Consider the following 20,229-nt stretch of genomic DNA (forward strand, 5'->3'; position numbering starts at 1 on the left):
ATTCGCAGAGAATAATAGTTTCCGGGGAACATCCAATTATGAGAGTCCTCATTGGAGGACACTATGATTGTAAATGATGATTAACCAAGGAAAAAAATGTGAAAGTTTGGTACTAGCTAATGACACAACTTCAATATTTAATATTAAAACCAATTAATTAGCATATTATATAACTCACCAAATGAATATTTTGTTTTGTACTACTAAATGTGTTTTCATTCTATATATGGTTCTCTCTATATGTGGATGCTTTTGCTTTGGGAATAAGTATAGAAATGATAGGTGGAGTGATAACAAATGAAAGATTGACAAAGGATTTGAAGACAATAACACATGCTTTGCTGCTTGGGATTATCATGAAGTTTATTTCCTTTAAATATTATCAATATAGGCACCTATTATTTTTCAATGTCACTATATTTCAGAGTAAGGTCTCCCCAGAAGAGACAACAAGAAAAACAATATTTTACGGAAGTTTTGTGGATACTAGTTTACCATGAGTTTTAAAAACAATTGAGAAAACTTATATTTGGCTATTTGAAATTTCTAGCCAGTTACATTGGTTTACAGGTTGTAAATGTAAATAATACACAAATTGTTACTCATATAATTGAGCGTAGTGCTCAGAGGTCAGAGCCCATCAGATCTATTCAAAAGAAAGACAGATATTCATTGTACTGCAAAACTACTAGTACTTTTAAGAGCCAGAATGATCATTTGTTCATGTATACGAAAGATGACAAGCACAGAATTGGGCCACAACCAATTTCAGCATACATCCTTTTAACCAAAAGAGAACCGCTGGGTATATTGGAGTAAAGCAAAGAAGGTCTAACAATACCAAATTGTAGGATTAGCAGGATATTGCAGAGAGAATGAAAGGATAATATAAACTATACACTACTAGGTGGGTTTTAAGTTAATAAATACAGAAAGTGCTATAGGCACAGGAAATTAATTATGTTTTAAGCAATCACTAAGTCTTTCAGTGAAGACGCTGAAGCTTGATGAGGCTCTACTCTTAATTAAACTGAGATCTACGATCTTTGGCTTAGTCAAATAGTGAAGGGTTAATTTTCCTGTCGATCCTTTTGAGGTTCATCTCTCCAACATCATAGATGGCTGCTCCTTTTGAATCATTCACATAACAAGTCTCACATATTCATATGTTCATGGTTTGAAAGCACATTAAAATTGTCACACTCGTTCAAGCAAAGGCTTATCCTTAAAGTTGATACACCAGATAAGCTTAAAATTCTTCTGATAGATTTTTGTCTAATACAATGCTGAGAAGACATAAAATGGTAGTCGTAGTGATGTTTTAGCATGGAGGAAAAAAAATCCTTGGCCAGAACATTTTCTTTTAGTTTCAATGCCAGCTAGTTGCTGCAGTTATTCACAAAGATTAGAGAATCATAACAGTCTAGATCTGACTTGTGAGGGTAATAGGCTGATGAAGAAAAAGATAAGAAAAAGCTACAAAGATAGGGACTATATAGAATAGATAGTTGATTATAATCATCAATATAGATCAGCCAAATCAAAAGTTCTAGAAACAGCTTTACACCAAGACTCTGCCTTCTTCTTCCTCAGTTCTTCATCTAACTTGGGTATAAAAATCGTGGATCTCCTTCGCTTCTCATCTGAAGCAAAAATCTCATCTTCTGTCCATACACCAACGGCTAATCCCGCAGCATATGCTGCACCTAGTGCTGTTGTCTCTATATCAGCTGGTCTAACCACAGCACTTCCCAACAAGTCTGCCTGTACGCCATTAACGACAATAAAAAGATCTAAGGAAATTTGCTGCTTGCTCATTTGAAGAATACTATTGGTTACTAACAAGGACTAATAACATGACAAATGCCAAAAAAGTTTATCAGTTCATTGTGATCTCACGTTCTATATGGTATATCTCGTATAGTTGAATTCGTTAGGTTCTAAGATATCAAATATGGCATTCAAGACGTTCACATGAGATATTATAATGGAAAGCTACTATTTTTAAAAAAGGATACAAGAGATAAAATTAAGCAAACAAAGTTGAACAAGATGTTAGTGAAATCTTCAGAACTTGTAGGTGGTATGAATTATGAAATACACTTAGACAAAAGACAGAGATCAGGAGATGTTTATTTAAAATCAGCTAAAAAGAGATAACTTTAGAATAGTTAAAATGGAAACAGTTCAACCTGAGTCTGCATCAAAAGATTGTTAACAGCTGCCCCACCATCAGCCCTCAGCAAAAACTCCTTCATTTTTTCCTCACTTGAATCCTGTTCATTGAATCTAAAACATCGTTCACTTGGAACACATGCTCTCAAGCACAGCTCTAGCAATGTGAGCTTTGTTTGTAAATCTTGTAATCCCATACAAACCCCACGAGCATCATCACGCCACCATGGAGCAAACAGGCCATTAAAGCCGGAACAAAGTAGAGCCCCCCTGTGGAGTCAACCATTGATGCTAATTCCTCTACCTCATTAGCACTCTTAATTACTCCAAGACTGTCTCTGAGCCACTGCACTGCAGCTCCCAGCAATAGCTATTGATCCTTCCAGAGCATAGTTTGTTTGAGCTTTGGGACCAAGCTTGAAGGCTAAGGTGGTAAGAAGACCATGCTTTGATCGAACTATATTTTGGCCAGTATTTTTGAGTATGAAAGCACCTGTGCCATAAGTGCATTTAGCCTCACCATTAAGGCAAGCTTGTCCAGCATTGCAGCATGTTTGATCTCCTAGACATCCAGAAATTGGGATACCGCGATTGGCCATCCAGTAGAGACTTTTCCTATGACTTCAGAGTTTACTTACAATTTTAGGGAGGATTTCTGCTGGATAGAAAGGTTTTCAATGTTGGTTCATCCCAGTTAAGGGTTTTGAGATCATGAGCATGTCCTTGATGCATTTGAAACATCAGTGAGATGCAACCCCCATTCAACCCCCCTGTTAAGTTCCATATCAACCAGGTGTCTACAGTTCCAAACAGAGCATCTCCTTTCTTATAGCCTCCTTGACCGCACCCACATTCTCCATTACCATAAGAGTTTAGTGGCACTGAAGTATGTACTTATGGGCAAACCACAAGTTTCCACAAAATGGATTCTACCACCAGGCAAATCCTGCTCCAATTTTCTATTCCAAAATAAAAAGACCCAACCATTCTGAGAACAAAAATTAATGAAATGCCACCCAAGAAAAAAACAGACAAATCAAGAAGAGGAAGGTTACATAATGATTCAAAATTTGACCTCATTAAACATGGACAAAAAGACAGTAAGACAAGTCAGACTAATAATTTATACATGTACAAACGGTCATGTACTAATAATTCATTAAACATCACCCTCATTCGTATATAATATTCTTACTATGCGTGTCATAAATGAATCCTAATATTTTAAGCTTTAAATTAGCCCCAGTGCGATATACTTCCAAAGAAAAAACAACTGTTTTTTTTTTTTTTTTGCTCTTCTTTCTACCTTCTTTTGGTCTTGTTCCAATTTTTGGAACCACCACTAGCTATTATCCAAGCCATGTAATGTTCATTCTGATACGTGTTATATGTGTTAACAGTATATTAAAATAAGTGCGTTCCTCCTTTATAAATTGCATGAGAACATTTTGCAAACAACTTCAGCGCAAAAAGAAGCAGACAAGCACCTGCAAACAGAACTGGAACGAGCATCCATCCAAACAATGGCGTTGTAGAGAGGAAGACCAGTTGATTTGCTCCAAACCAGAGTCGTCTCTCTCTGATTGGTCAGACCAATACCCTTCAATCCTTTATCCACATTGAATCCATCGCCGTCGCCTTGTCCAGCGCCTTCGCAATACACACCCTAACGCTCTCCAAGATCTCTGTTGGATCATGCTCCACCCATCTACCACACCAGATTATTCATCAGAATGAGCGACTCTATAAGCAAAAAAAAAAAAAAAAGGGCGGAGAAATCTGAAACAGAAACAACCATCATTGCTTAATTACTTACCCTGCTTTTGGGTAAAACTGAGTGAACTCGACCTGGTGCGATCCGATAACATGAGCCGAGCGATCGTAGATCATGAACCTAGTGCTGGTAGTTCCTTGGTCAAGTGAAGCAATGAACACTTCCTTGTCCGCCATTTTCTTATTGTTTTTTCCTTCTTCTACCTCTAAATGTTCGTGCTGATATACATTTCACATTTGCCAGTAGGAAAACTTTGTTATGGGAATTCAAGTTTACGCATTAATTAGCAGACAAAGAAGGTTTGGACGTAACGTACAAAGAAGGATTCTAAACGATTTTTATGAAATTAGGTTGCAGCTGCAAAGTGGGTAATCGGTAAACTTAGAAATCTAATCCATATAATATAAGTATGTAACGAGGAAAGAAAAGTACAGGCGAGAGCACAAGAAGGAGATAAAATGAATGGCGTAATGACTCCGAAAGGGTCGCCATAAAAGCCGCTTTCGACGATTTAATGCCACGTGGCTCTGTGCCCTTTAGACCGTTATGATAGCTAGACTTTCCCTCTACTTCACAAGCTGCGTTTTGTGAAGCTTGCTTCTGCGCGTCTTTAGTAGCATATTTTCATATTCCAAAAAATTATTGCATTATTTAGGGAGAATTACAAAAAAAGACCAATAGGGACTGATATTCATAGAGAGGATCATAAAAATTAAAATTATTTAAAAATTCTATATTCTCTCCTATATTTTATTTTTAAAATTAATACGAATTAGTAAATTTTAATAAATTAAATCAGATTTTTTTTTTTATGACGAGCAGCAGAAAAATACTAAGCTACATTAGACACCACAAGATTAACAACAAAATCAAGAGGAGACTAAAGAAAGCTTATTCCCTCAGCAACACTCATGGAGTTTTTGGCTAATATGTCCCTTGAATCTTAGCAAGAAGATCCTTTTCCAAGTGGTCATCATGCCAGCCCGTGTCTAGAATATTTACAAGCTCTCGACAATCAGTTTTGATGACGACCCATTTCCAATTCATATCCCATGCTCTTTTTAGACCCCAAAACATAGCCTAAGCTTCCGCATGAAAACTATTGTCTTTGCTGATATGAAACATAAAACCATCAAGCCAATGCCCTTCGTCATCTCTAGCCACACTACCACATGCTGCCACCAAGTTCCCATTTTAACTGCTCCATCGACATTGTATTTGACACATCCCACCAAAGGTGGTTGCCATTTGCAAGTCATCCGTGCTTGAGTAATAGAGCCATTGGCACTAGCATTCAAACACACATAATGGACTTTGACTAGGCAATAATAGAGAGACTTCCCTTTGATTTCCGATTTAAAACCCCATCGTTCCTATTCAACCAAATTTGCCTAGCTAAGACAGCAAACCAAGTGCACCAAGGGATTTTTGAGACTCTGTATTTTAGACCACTATTCCAACTAATCCATTCTATGAAATCCCTACTATCAAAGAACTTGAGCTTAACCTGGTTAGGCACAAGTGCTTCCCAACAAGCACATGCTATTTGACAATCACGCAATGCATGAAGCTAGAGCCGATAAGATGGGTTAAACCCACAGGTCCAAACCTAACCCGTCAAAAAATGATAGGTTAGGGTTAGCTAAAAGTTAACCTGCTAGCAAACAAAACTTTTTAACTTACATCGCATAACCCGCCATGGGCTAGCCCGCATTTTTTTTTATTTTCAAATTTTATTAATTATTATCATTATAATATTATATTTTATATCCTGTCTAAAAAAATTTAAAAAATACCATATCATTTATTTGGTGTTTTCAATCAAATATTTGAAGAAAAAGTAAAATTTCAATACATTTTCTTTATATTGTATAAGAAAAAATATTTTAAAAATAAAAAAATTAAAAAAAAAGAAAATAATAGTTGGTGGGTTGGCTAAAAGCGAACCCACCATTACATGGGCCTTTGTCAACCCGCACCTTTTGACCCTAACTCGCCATGGGCCAACTCGCAACCCGCGGGTTCACCCATATTATCACCCCTACATGAAGTGGATGTTCACATGTAGCCCCACAAAGATCACAACTCAAATGACTGTGTATCCCTCGCACGATTTGTAGATTATTTGTATGTAACCTGCCTCTCCCATAGATCCAGAGGAAGGTTTTGCATCTTTGAGGAACTGGCAATTTCCAAATCTTCCTCCATGAGTTCTTATTGCTGTTCACATTTGGCTGTAAAGCATGTTATACGTAGACTTCATCATGAAGCTTCTATCATTAGTAAGTTTCCATCGTGGACTGTTAGATGAACTCTAAGTAGTTGAAAGAATATTAAAGCTCTTCAAGATTTGAATGGGGAATGGCGCTATGATCTTATAATAAGGCTGCAGATTCACACTTGGGTGACATTAAGTGCCCTTATTCCTTGTTGATAAAAATCCCAATGTACAATGGGATAATCTTTGACCTTCTTAAACAACTTAGGTTGTTTTCACTCACCAAATCATCTTGTGGTTTGGTTTATCAAGGGATAGATAGCATTTCTATTAAGTTAGTTATGATTAAGTTAAAGAGTTTGTTGTGTTTTTTTTTTTATTTTCATTCCCAAAATATTTAGTTACATGATATCAGAGTTAGGTATTGAGACTCCTAAAATTTGGGAACTCCTCTTATGAAGATTTAGGGGCATTGAACTTCAATGACCCAAGTAGGAAAAAAAGGGGACATTATCACTGTTTCGAAGAGGAACTTTACAGTTTTTAAAATCTAAACAAAAAATAGGGATGTTTCTTGTATATTATTCAATGGCTACTTATCATGTGTGTTGTTTTTTAGATTCATTTTCATTTTCAAAATATTTGGTTAAATGGTATTAGAGTTGGGTGTTGAGACTCCCAGAATTTGGGAACTACCTTGAAACACAGTTCCAACTGAAAGCTCATTTTATGAAGATTTAGATTCAATGCCCCTGATTAAAAAAAAAAAAAGGGACATTATTGCCATTTGGAAAAGGAATTTGGCAGTTCTGAAGATCTAAACAAAAATAAGGATGTTTCTTCTATCTTGTTCGAGGGCTACTTATCATGTGTGTTGTTTTTTAGATTTGTGTTAATCCTATGAATTTATTTCTCCTATTTTAGTCAATCTACTTATAGGGTTGCATTCTATTGCTTCTGTTTCAGGAAAAGTAATACTTTCTTCTGATATTGTGTTAACTAATGTTCTTTACCTTATTGATTTTTCTTTCAATATTATTTCCGTTTTTAGAATAATTTTTTCTCTAAATTGTTATCTCACGTTTTATTGGGTTGAATGATTGAACAAATATCACAATAAATCTTATCACTAGGACATTATTATAAACGTTTTGTCCAAGAAAATGTCAATCGCACAGAAAAATTAATGTATTGTGTAACTTCTATTATTTTTTTCTTCAACCACAATAGGTGAAACTACAAATTAACAAGAATAAAAAACGGTACTTTTATTAGTCTTGTCACCAATGCTTTGATGATATTTTTATCTTAATATTTTAAATACTAAGTGATGGAATCCTTTAAAATAACAAATGTCATCCTCAGCCAATGCTCTGGGTACTATGGTGGCACCAAGTAACCTTACTAAAGCAAATGTCTAGGTCCCTATAAGAAGAATGCACATCAAAACAATGAAGGTAATAAGTTTGAGAGATTAAACAAACAAAAAAAGGAATGCTAAGGTATGAAAAGACGGTGAGGATTGAGAAATGAAACGATGGGATTACAATAGAATTTATGAAAAGGAGTGTTGGTCAGAAAAATAAAGTTTTATTAAGATTCAACACATATAAATAAAGAGAAAGAGAGATAAGGATTTTGCTCAAAACACTGTCAGACACAAAAATGTGAGCATCTCTCTTAATAAGAATTTAAACCATGTCATAAGTGACTAATTCTTTTCGTTAGATTCATCTAACCCTGTTTGCTGTTAGTTACATTTTTTTGTCTTTGTTTTGGTCAAATTTTTCCCCATAGTTTGACCGAAGTCCAAAGGCAACAGAGACTGAAGTGTACAATGAAATAGTAGCTGAGCCTAGGCCGGTTTCATGCCACACAAAACCCAGTTTTTTGTCCAAGTCCACAATTGAAGGCTCAGGATGATTAATACCAAAAACAAAATTCAAAATGAAAGCCCATTTATTCAGATCCTTTGACATGATCTAACGGTCGTTATTCTGCCACCTCTCCTATACCTCTTTCGCTTTACTGTGTCGCATAGGCTCATGGTCGAGTGTCTCCGCCCCTAACTCCGATCTCTTTCTTCCTCAGACTAACTCCAACCAGTCGTCGAAAATGCTCGCGCGCCTCGCTGCGAAGCATTTCAATGAGATCCGTCAAACTTTTCGCCAGGTTTGCTTCATTTTTATATCTCGAATTTGCTTTTATTTCACTTTTTAGTCCAGCCCTTCGTGATTTCGTTGGTTTTCTTTTCTTTTCTTCACCTGCAGCCGTCAAGGGCATTCTCCACGGCTCTGAACTACGTAAGTTCTCTTTATTTCAGTTTAAATTTAAAAAATTTCACCTTTTATTGCATCAGTATGTTTCATACAATGGTTATTGACTGCGTGGATCTTTACGAACTGGGCAGCACATTGACTCCCCAGATAACAATCCAGACCTTCCATGGGAATTCACGGATGCCAACAAAGAGAAGGTGATTTTTCAATGCTCTGGAGTTAAAGAATTCGAATGTTGTTTGTTGCCAGAATTGACTGGTTATCATTATGTAACTATAGAGCCTGAAATGACCCCCCCAAGTCGAATGTTCTTTAATCTTACTGGTTAGGCGTTTAGGACAAAGGAAGTCTGATATGTGATGATATGTCAATGTCGTTCGTCCAAGGGCGGCCTAGTCCACGAGGCTCCCACGGGGTTTGGGGAGGGATAGATTATATAGTTCATCCTACGGTGTCAAAAAATGTGGAACGGGGGAAGCAATCGCCGAAGTTCCTTTTTCCAATTGTCCTTCTTTTGTGATATATTCTGTTGAATCTGTAGTGTCTGAAGCTTTTTGCTTTTTTTTTTTTTTGGATTTTGTGTGTAAGAGTGGATGTTTAAGGCTACCCTGTTGGTAGGCTAAGAGCATAATAAGAGAACTTTCTGGGGTTGAGAGCTTGATGGTTAATGGGCATTGGTTTGGCACCCTTATTTAGTAGGAAGAATGAGAATATGCCTTGGATTTTATGGTCTTTTACGACTGTAAATCCTGAATGTAGTGTATTTTCACCTATACATCTTATGTGCTTGTTATGCCACTGAGGCAAAGTCTATTACAATGTAATTTAATTAAAAAGAAGAAAATGGGAAATGTTATTAGATGCCATGCATTGCTGGATTAAAAGTGTGCTTTACTGTTTCCTTTTCTATTGTATGAGGGAAATGTTCAGGCTTGATTTTGAGCCTTCAATAGGTAATCAAGAAATGTGAGGCTCATTAGGTGAAGTAAGTTCCTGTGTCATCTATTCTAATCCCTGTCAACATTGCTTGGACATAGAATAATTTAGGCTTTTTTCTAAGATGCCTTTCATCCTCGTTAACACACATTGGGTCAGAACAATTTGAGAGATGATCGATACATGCATCGTGCTGCTTGGCAAATCCTTAAGAGTGATCTTACTATGGATTATCTTCTTAAAGTACGTTTTTTGTTTTTGTCGAGATAATTTTGTTTAATGATGCGGGCATATGTTACTTAATCATTAATTTATAGGATTCTTACCATTGCTTCCTGGTTTTCAGTGAGATCCTACATTACTTTATTGCTTGTCCAAAGTACAAAAGTATATAGATTAGTTTGTTACCTTAGCAAATGTGGCTTTTGAACTATGAAACTCAGTTTAGCTCAGATATGTGAGAACAGATTGCTGAATCAGACAATTTAACTAAGTGTAGAGTTCATGGGCTAATGTTTTATCGATTGATTCCATTGCAAATTTACAACGTGCCAAAGAGATAGGATAAATCTACATTTCAATATATGTACATTGTAATGTGGCATTTTTGGATGCATGTCGCATATTTTATTGGACATTCTGATATTATTAAGCTGTGAAAACAGGTTAAGGAGATTGTATCCCACTATCCATCCAACTATAAGCAATCTGCAGTCATCCCTCTGCTGGATCTTGCACAGCAGCAGCATGGAGGCTGGCTTCCAGTTTCAGCAATGAATGCAGTATGTTTGGTCTCATGCTCAAAGGATTCATTTTGTAACTTTTATCTTCCAATTACCATAGATTTATAATTAAACTCCGAAACTAATGCCATGGCCAAACTGATATTTGAAATTTTAAGATGCAGCGAATACATGCTCTATATTTGTATGTCCATGTATTAGCCAGAAGTTATTTAAATATTTAAATAATTAATTGTATTGTGAATTTCTTAGGTGGCAAAGATTATTGAGGTTGCTCCAATTAGAGTATATGAGGTTGCCACATTTTACTCGATGTTTAACCGGACGAAGGTAAAATTCATATTATGATTTAACACTTCCATGTTTACTTACCCTCAATAATGCAATATTAAGTGTGTCTACATAAAATTGGTGTGGTTTCTTAGGTTGGGAAGTACCATCTATTGGTTTGTGGAACAACACCTTGTATGATACGTGGTTCACGAGAGATTGAAGAAGCTTTATTGAAGCACTTGGGGGTGAAGCGCAATGGTCAGTCATCACTCTTGTGTTTCTCCCATTACATTCCAGTGACCTCATTTTATTCTTGACACGTGGAAATAATGATGTTTGTTTTAAGAATTAATTTCTTTGGATTTCTCATCTACAGAAGTAACAAAGGATGGTTTGTTTTCTGTTGGAGAAATGGAATGCATGGTAAGCTTTTAAACAATATTTTGAGATTTATATGTTTCTTAATTAGATTCGGCACTGAGATTGTGCTGTATTGGTGGAAAATATATTCTTAGCAATTTTATGAATTGGAGAATAATACTGGGGAAGCACTTGCATGTCTCTGATTACCAATTTGTACTTATAAAATCTTGAATCAACTAACGTTCAAAATTCGTGATTTAAGTACAAATTAATGATGACTATTTCTTGATACAGATGTGACTGTTACATTGTAAATCCTGTACAGCTGCAATATTTTTGAAGAATATCTCTTGGATTGTTTTTGAATTACTTCAAGTTTATTGAGGAAAATCTAAAAGAAACATCTAGAACTAACTTTATTGTACATTAACTAACATCTTACTCGGTAAAAAGAAGTTCCTACAAGTAAGTTACCACATTTCCAGGAACAATGTGATCTAAAAATGGGTGCATGCATGTTATCCAGTTTTGCCAGAGATCAGACAAGCACGATTGATTGAATATATTGTTTTCATGCAGGGATGCTGTGTGAATGCTCCTATGATTACAGTGGCTGATTACTCAAACGGATCCGAAGGGTATACCTATAACTACTATGTATGTATTCATGTATTAATCATTGTAATGGTCATTGCGTTTCCATCTGAAATATTTTGGACCTTAACGTGTCTTGCTTTATGTTCATTCCAGGAAGATGTAACACCGACAAGAGTAGTTGAGATAGTAGAGCAACTGAGAAGGGGCGAGAAGCCGCCGGTAAGAATATCAACCAGGAATATCTTTATTGTTCTTTGTGTTCATGTTTAAGATTCTCATTATTTCATGATCTGAATTTAAATCCTTTTTTTCCCCGGTATTATTTAGCATGGCACCCAAAATCCCAAGCGGATCAAGTCTGGACCTGAAGGAGGGAATACCACTCTATTAAGTGACCCAAAGCCACCTCCATGCCGAGACCTGGATGCCTGCTGAAGTATGATGCTTTTGCTTTCAATAATGTAAGGCTCACACACTATTGGAGCTTGCTTTATTCGTTGTATTGATAAATTTTCAGACACACTCCCAATTTTTTGTATCTGCCCTTCCAAGATGGTGTTTCTCCAAAAATGGTCCATAAAATGCCATTCGTCTCTTGTCGTGTTTCTTACTGTATGAGTGTTATTTATACATCAATGGTAATGATGATGAAATCGGAGCTTACCCTGATATGAAATATGTTAGGTATCTATATCCCTAGTATCAATAAACCATCTCAAGTGTATGATCATTTTCATTTGGCTAAGCAGAAGCAGACTGTACCAATAAGGTCATTGAAATATGTCTTGGATAATTTTAGAAGGTTAAGTTATATTCGGCACTCTCAAGTATTTTTCCAAAAGCTCTTGGTATTCTAAACTAATATGTGGTAGATACAATATTTTAAAATATTTTTCAATGTCATTCAGTATTCCAAAGTAATTTTTGACGTAATTTTTTTCTTAATATATACTTCTTCGGTTTTTAATATAGGACCTAATTGTTAAGTTAATTTTGACCTTAAATATAAGATCTATTTCTCATATTTATTAATATTTTTTAAATTATCCTTGTGGATATTCTCTTAACTATAATCAAGTAAGAGAGGGAGGGAGGATATCAAGAATGATGATTATGGTGTTTTGAAAAAAATATGTTATATTTTTTTGTAATTAACTAACTTACCTAACTTCTTTAATCTAATCAAATTAGTTAAATAGGTTTTATATTAAGGACCGGAGGAGTATTTTTTTTTTTATAGCAACAAGCACTCTAGAAACTTGGGATACTGGGTGATGTTTAAAAAATGTTTGGTGTTATTAAAAAAATATTTTAAAATGTTAAATGCATAAAAATTATTTTAGAAGATTAAGTGCTACGGAAAAAATATTCTAGGATGTTTGTTAGTTAACGTGGTAAGTCGTTTAGATGGGATCCAATTCCAAGACTCTGAGGTTGCTGCTGTAAACATCATTTTTGGATTATAAGAGGAAGCTTGCAAGACCCAAGATATAATGTAAGATTTGTCAAGAGGACGTCAAAGCATAGGATTGGTTAAATGGATGTAGTGCCCTACTACTACGAGCTTATATTTAATGTTCTTAGTTGGTGTTAAGACCAAGAATTTGTGTGTTTCTTCGTTTAGTTCACAGCATACTACGTTAGTCTCGGTCTAGGAAGCCGTTTGTCGCCTACAAATGATTTGAAACTTTCGAAAACGCTTTGTCTCTACATGATGTATGCATATGTTCTCTTACTTTCTCTTTTTTCTGTGTTAAAGTTAAAATGCTAATAATCTCGTTTTAACTGACTACTCACTGTTAACTATTTTTGTTATAGAACATAATCTAAGATCATGAATATTGCCGAGCTTAATTATAAATAATCCTTTACATGCATTTTTTAAATCCAAAATTTGAAACTTCAACCTTGTTTAAGGGGAATAAGTTCCTTATATTTAATCCAACTAATATTAACCTTTTTAAACAATTGACTTGCAAGTTGCAATAAATTAAGGAATACAATATATATATATATATATATATATATATATATATATATATAAAGCAATCAAGCAATTGGCTTTGGGAGCCATTAAATGACTAGATATATGCTTTTATAAAATTTCTGTAATCTACCGTGGAACTCAAAGAGTGTTTAGATAGAATTAAAATCATAATTTTAAAAGTGCTTTTACGGTATACAAAGTAAATATGTGGAGGAATTTATCTCAATTTACAAAAAAGTGCTTTTCAGAAACATTTTTGATGCTTTCCAAATATCCCCTCAATAGATAATTCTAATTTTGACGAAGACTTACTAACTAATTATAATTTCAATTATGATTTTGATAAGATTAATTTTAGGGAAAATGACAGATAAAGAAGGTGGAATATCTGAAATTCCAATTTGGGAAGCTAAGGAAATGTAATGACAAAGAGGGAAGTCCTTCCCAAATTGGAATTTTGAAATTCAATGAAATGACAAAAATGCTTTTTATCTTCTTTTTTTTAAAAACTCAGCCCCTTACCGGCGGTCTGCCGCCGGCAGCCACCACTGGCAACTGGCCGCCGTCAACCACCGGTGTGGTGGCTGTCGGTGGAATTTTTTTGTAATAGTTTTTTTTTTTGTATAGGAGAATATTGCAAGAAGTGGTGGGGGTAGGATTTAATCCCACAACCCCTTGGCCATTTGGGTCAATAAAAGAGTAGATGACCATTGGGCCATCAAAGACTTCTTAACTTTATAATGCAAACAAAAATATAACTTGACTATTTTACTATGACTCCAGCCTGTGACAAGAATTTATCTCAGGATGACAAGTCTTAATTAAGAAATAACAAGTCTAAATTTGATATTAACAAAGTAATTTTTCCTGATACATAATAAGAAATAGCATGTATATTAATTAAAAATGACAATTTATTTGAAAATGACACGTCTAAACGTGAGATTAACAATATGCCTTTTTCTGATACATAACAAGAAGTAGCATGTATATTAATTAAAAATGACTATAATTTATTTGAAAATGACACATCTTTACTGAAAAATGACAAGTCTAAACTTAAGATTAACAATGTGTCTTCTCCTGATACATAACAAGAAGTAGCATTAACAATATGTCTTTTACTGAAAAATGACAAGTCTAAACTTGAAATTAACAATATGTCTTCTCCTGATACATAACAAGAAGTAGCATTAACAATATGTCTTTTTCCTGATACATAACAAGACGTGTCATTTTCAAATAAATTATGGTCATTTTTAATTAATGTACATGCTAATTCTTGTTATGTATCAGAAAAAGACATATTGTTAATATCATATTTAGACGTGTCATTTTTCAGTAAAGACGTGTCATTTTCAAATAAATTATGGTCATTTTTAATTAATGTACATGCTATTTCTTGTTATATATCAAGAAAAGTTGTTTTGTTAATATCAAATTTAGACTTGTTATTTCTCAATTAAGACTTGTCATCCTGAGGTAAATTATTGCCATGGGCTGGAGTCATAGTAAAAGAGTCAACTTATATTTTTGTTTGCATTATAAAATTAAGAAGCCTTTGATGGCCCAATGGTCATCTGTCCTTTTGTTGGCCCAAATGGCCAAGGGGTTGTGGGTAGAGCCGGGAAAACGGGCCGAGCCCGTTTAGGCCCTGAAATTATAAAGGTCAGGCTTGATATTTTTCTCTTAAAATGAAAAATAAACCCTGAAGGGCCGAGGCCCTTTTAAGCCCTTTTATAATTTTTTTTATTTTTTAAATTTTTTTATAATATTAATGTTATTAATTTTTTACATTGTTAATAATATTTCAAATATTTAGTTATTATTATCATTTTAAAATTAAATTTAGTTTTAGACAATAATTTATCCAATTAAATTTTTAAAAAATGGGTTAATTTGGATTTTAATAATGATTTGATTTATATTATATGCGTTGATATTTTTAAACTATATATATATTTGATAATAGAATATTTTTATACTTATATAACTTGTGATTCTATAATTTGAATTAGAAATTCATGAGTTTCAACAACAATGTTTCTCACATTAAAGTAAAATAATAGTTAAATTGCAAAATTTAAAAATAAAATTCTTGTAAAGAAGAAAAACTTGATATTTTTGTTACGAAAGAAAAGTATACTTATGAAGAAAAGTAATTAATTATAGTGATGATAAAGTTTCAAAAGATTAATGATAGTGTTTATTTATTGCACAATTGCATTATAGATAAAACTTTTAGATATTGTTATCTTGTTAATGAATGTTTTAGATGTTGATAAATATTTATATAAGATGATATTTTATATTTGTGACTTAATTTTATTCATATTTATGTCTTTTATTAATAATTTCATTGGTTTATTTTTATATTTTTATAAAAAAATATTATAAATATAAAAAATAGTATTTTTTCTTAAACGGGCCAAAAGCCCGCGGGCCGGCCTTGGCCCTGTAGCTTAAGGGTCGAGCCTAACAAATTGGGGTATTTTTAAAATTTTAGCCCTGGAGGGCCGGGCCGGCCCTGATTCCCGGCTCTAGTTGTGGGGTCAAATCCCACTCCTACCACTTCTTGCAATATTCTCCCATACAAAAAAAAACTGTTACAAAAAAATTCCACTGGCAGCCACCACACCAGCGGCTGGCCACCGGTGAGGGGCTAAGTTTTTTAAAAAAAAAAGATAAAGGGTATTTTTGTCATTTCATTGAATTTTAAAATTTCAATTTGGGAAGGACTTCTCTCATTGTCATTACATTTCCTTAGCTTCTCAAATTGGAATTTCAGATATTCCACCTTTTTTATCTGTCATTTTTCCTTAATTTTAGCAGATAATTCTCTTATTAAAGACACTGTCAAATACTAAATATGTATACTTCTTTCAACAGGAATTAACATCTTAATTTATCATCGTGTTGCAGGCTATTCCCTTGTGCTAGAAGTGTTTAGATTATTTTAATTTTTCTTAAATCCTTCGAAGACTCATAAACACAAGCCCAATCGGTCATTGTCAAGAACGAGAATGTTTTGTTTTGTACTTTGCTCAGCGAGTTACTCAAGCCTGGGCTTAAAAACATCGAGAGGTCCACAGGACGAGACGATTAATTTGGAACAGAACAAATAGCTGCGTTTTGAAGAAATCGATGATGACTAAGCAACCCACGTGTATATTTCTGCGGTCCCATCTGGAAGAAAGCATCATCATCTATTCATCTTCAGCCCGAAGATTCGATTCGATTACAGCCCTTCAGGTCTCTTCCATCTTCCCTCTCCCATACTGTCTCGCTCTCTGTTTCGGTCCCGAGAAAATTCTGATACACCCATTCATGTAATCATGGAATAGTCAAAATGGATTATGGATCTTTCGCCAATAAATTCTTTTCAAACAAGTACTGTAGTATTCATATTTGATATCATTTCCTGGGCAAAGATTGTGACTTGTTAGCGAATACCGAATATAGTAAAGACATTAATCCTGTTGTTCTTCTTCTTCTGTTTGAAGCCGAGAAGAGATGGGGAGTGCATCATCCATGCTGACTCAATATGACATCGAGGAAGTCCAAGAATACTGCAATAATTTATGTAGATGTCCCTTACCTTACTCTTACTTTACATTGTTCTCCAAATTGTGCTGCTTTTATTTGAGTTAGGTCTACTTTGGTGTGAAAATCAGTTTCCCAGGAGGAAATAGTGGCCTTGTATGAAAGATTTTGCCAACTTGATCGTAATGCCAAGGGATTTATATCAGCAGATGAGTTCTTATCTGTTCCTGAGTTTTCTTTGAATTCACTTTCTCAGGTAAATAGTTGTTTCGTATTAAGATTCTGGGTTATTGTGGGATCTCTGCAGTTCTTCATGCTCCTATATGATGGATGATTTGGTTATTTGCAGAGGCTGCTTAAGATGGTGGATGGTTTGAACTTTAAAGACTTTGTGGCCTTCTTGTCTGCATTTAGTGCCAAAGCAAGTTCACAGCAAAAAATAGAACGTATGTATCAGTTGTATGGCAGTTTCATGTGTTCTTTATACTTGTGTGGCTGTTTTAAGAAGTTCTTAGGTGGAGTTAGTCTTAGAAAATCAAGGCAATTCCAATCATGAATAAACATGTAAATATTTCAGAAGGTTTTGTTCTCTGTGATAAACTAATCAACTGAAAATCTCTTGTTAGTTTATCGACAGTAGAAGAGCTTGAGCAGTCAGAAAATATATTGTCCGTTTGGGACTGATTATGATCTGGTAATTATATAAGTTGAATTTTCTGAACTGCTTGTCCATAGACTTTAGGCTTGTTAGTTGATTAAGTAGGGCCTTATGGGCCAGAGAGAAGGACTGAAGTCAATGGTAATGTAAGCATGAAAAACTTTTGAGACAAGTAGGCTAAAACAGATTCTATGAGAGATGACAAATACACTAAGTGTTAATGAGACTTCTTGGAGTGGGTCCTAATTTTTGTGTTTCAACCCTCGGCTTGCCTTTGTAACTTGGAAAAAAGATTCTAAGATAGATTGGTGTACATGCACTAAGCCAATGATGAGTTGGCATTTAAATTTGTTAGTGGTGGATCCCGGTAAATGTTCATTGCTCGATCTTTCTACCCAGATTTAATCAAGAATCTTTCCTGGAAGCTGTGTTTGGAATTGCAGCAGAAACATGGTGTTGACCACATTTACCTGGTTGCGTTAAAATAGCTTCCACCTAATAGAAATTATGAACGCAAAATTCACGTCATGCATTTGTAAACTATAATCGGGTATGATTTTTCATTAGTGGTGTTTATGTGGATAGCTATAGTTACTCGTTTTTCTCTGTTGTAGTTATCTTCAAAGTATATGATTCAGATCGTAATGGAAAGGTGTCTTTCAAAGATATGCTGGAAGTCCTAAAAGATCTGTCTGGTCCATTCATGTCTGATGAACAGAGAGAGGTATGACCAAAGATCTACACAATCAACTCCATTGCTTAGTTACTAGGAACCAGGAAGCACTTTTATTACTAATTTGCTATCCATATTGAGATCCTGGGATACTGGAATGTAATTTCCATGAAATGGTGGATGAACTTTTTACCAAACATTCTTAATTCTTGTGGAGAGTAATAGGTTGTACTTGTTTAAATTTGTTTGCCCCGCCTGAACAGTCATCCCTTTGATTGAAATACCTATAACGATCTTCAAACAATTATTTTTTGAATATTTTTTAATAATTCATGTTTCCTTCTCTGTTGTTTGGATTACCTGTAGACTAATTGCGTTTCCATTTGATGAAAAATCTCATTTCTTTTTAATTCTGTCTGAGCTTTTTCATCGTACAAGACAAATAATTTTACATGTCTCTTCTGTTTTGTTAATAGCACAAGGCTTAAAGTGGACCTTGACTAATTTTGTTCTCTATTCTATGTTTCTCAGCAAGTCCTGAGCCAAGTTCTAAATGAAGCAGGGTATTCAAAAGACTCCTACTTGACATTGGATGACTTCATTAAGGTTTGTGCATTTGAGTTCATGATTCCTGTAACAAATTCGGGTACTCATCATGAGAGGAAGGGCACTTATTGAATGGATAAATTCGAGTTTTTTCTTGGGAAAAAAAATCTGGTCCGTCCATTACAATGTGTAGGCCTGTTTAACTTGTGGACCTTAATATGGAATATACTTCTTTTTTTTTTTTTTTTGCAAAAAAGATGGAATATACTTAAGTTTCTTAAATTAGGTCTGAAATTAGAATGTTTGTCTAGTGCATTTTTAGTCCTGAAATTAGGTCTGCTTTAGGTGTCTCTTTATGAAACAATGAGATGCGTGGAAATCATCAATCATCTCTCTCTCTCTCTCTCTATATATATATATATATAATGAAATCTATAAAGAAATACACTCCTTCGGTCCAAAGCATAGGTCCACATTCAGACACGCGTGGACCAAAATAATAATTGGCTCATTAAAGGTATAAAAATATTGTAGCATTTTTCAACTCTATCCTTATTAAAAGTTAAAGACCATACTAAATGGAAGTCGGCTCATTAATTGTACAGAAGTGCAAAATGAAGGGGAAAAAACATCAAATACCTTAAACTGGATCTACATTTTAGATCAAGAAGAGCTGGAAGAAAATGACTTATGTTGTGAATCTGAGAAGTACTAGGTTATAAACTGTATAACTTACTTTAGACTCCATAAAAGGCATGGAACCAAGAGTGTAGTTGGAATTAATAGCAAGTTCACATTACTGTTAATTTGAATAGGCTTTTCTGAACATTTTTAAAGAATTTGGGTTGCTTTTCTACCACATCAGAGTTTATAATTCTGTGCAATATCCGTGCGTGAAATAGTAACCGAAGAGGTAAAGAATTAAGGAAAAAAATAGGCGCATAATTCAAGTGTAATTGTACATTTAAGTCTGATATGGATTACTTGGAGTTTATTCCTGTTTGTTTGGTATATTTTCTAATGTTTTATGTTATTTGTCACAGGTTCTTGGCGGTTCAGGCTTAAAAATGGATGTTGAAATTCCTGTTGATTAGAGTAGCCTGCGATTTTCTCAGCTTTCTTAAGAAACAAAAATTGGACATCATGTTACACCCAATCCTTGTAACATAGTTCACATTGAAATGAAAGCACACAACTACCAATGTTCATTTTTATCTTGGGAATCAGATTTTAATTGCCTCGTACAGTACAAGACTTGAGGGCGAAAAGAAAGGAGAAATAGAGAGTATGCATTTCCAATATCCGGCAATTTCCTTCCTCCACCATTTCCCAAAACTCAGTTGTAAAACTTGAACTTCTTTTTTTTTTTTTTTTAAAGGCCATGAAATTCCTCCTTAGCTGCAGATTTTGTCTAATGTTTGGTATAAGTAAAAGCACTTAAAAAAATTACTTTTACACAAGTCA

At 34.4% G+C, this 20,229-nt stretch overlaps 2 protein-coding genes and 1 pseudogene across 4 annotated transcripts; 2 read left to right on the forward strand and 1 right to left on the reverse strand.

Annotated features, from left to right (window-relative positions):
- Nucleotides 1-1,488: 1,488 nt before the first annotated feature.
- LOC114751412 (glycerol kinase-like) lies at nt 1,489-4,177 on the reverse strand (annotated as a pseudogene).
- A 4,035-nt stretch (nt 4,178-8,212) lies between these two features.
- On the forward strand, nt 8,213-12,049 carry LOC114751416 (NADH dehydrogenase [ubiquinone] flavoprotein 2, mitochondrial). The gene is made up of 10 exons (XM_028940087.1): nt 8,213-8,339; nt 8,438-8,470; nt 8,578-8,643; nt 10,048-10,164; nt 10,378-10,455; nt 10,551-10,656; nt 10,775-10,821; nt 11,341-11,418; nt 11,512-11,577; nt 11,686-12,049. The coding sequence occupies exons 1-10, from the start codon at nt 8,283-8,285 to the stop codon at nt 11,791-11,793; spliced, it is 756 nt and encodes a 251-aa protein (XP_028795920.1). The 5' UTR covers nt 8,213-8,282; the 3' UTR covers nt 11,794-12,049.
- Nucleotides 12,050-16,496: 4,447 nt separating this feature from the next.
- Nucleotides 16,497-20,009, forward strand: LOC114751417 (calcineurin subunit B-like). Of its 3 annotated transcripts, none has more exons than XM_028940091.1 (7): nt 16,497-16,597; nt 16,849-16,934; nt 17,020-17,144; nt 17,238-17,334; nt 18,161-18,270; nt 18,751-18,825; nt 19,809-20,009. In XM_028940091.1, the coding sequence occupies exons 2-7, from the start codon at nt 16,859-16,861 to the stop codon at nt 19,857-19,859; spliced, it is 534 nt and encodes a 177-aa protein (XP_028795924.1). In that variant the 5' UTR covers nt 16,497-16,597; nt 16,849-16,858; the 3' UTR covers nt 19,860-20,009. The 3 variants fall into 3 exon arrangements, with proteins under 3 accessions (XP_028795924.1, XP_028795921.1, XP_028795922.1); XM_028940088.1 differs by lacking the exon at nt 16,497-16,597 and adding an exon at nt 16,605-16,735; XM_028940089.1 differs by lacking the exon at nt 16,497-16,597 and adding an exon at nt 16,605-16,735 and having other exon boundaries at nt 16,849-16,928.
- The last annotated feature ends 220 nt before the right edge of the window (nt 20,010-20,229 follow it).

The sequence above is a fragment of the Neltuma alba genome, unplaced genomic scaffold, assembly GCF_004799145.2.
Source record: "Neltuma alba isolate B1F8T4 unplaced genomic scaffold, ASM479914v2 tig00006907_pilon, whole genome shotgun sequence".
NCBI classification, from domain to species: Eukaryota; Viridiplantae; Streptophyta; class Magnoliopsida; order Fabales; family Fabaceae; genus Neltuma; species Neltuma alba.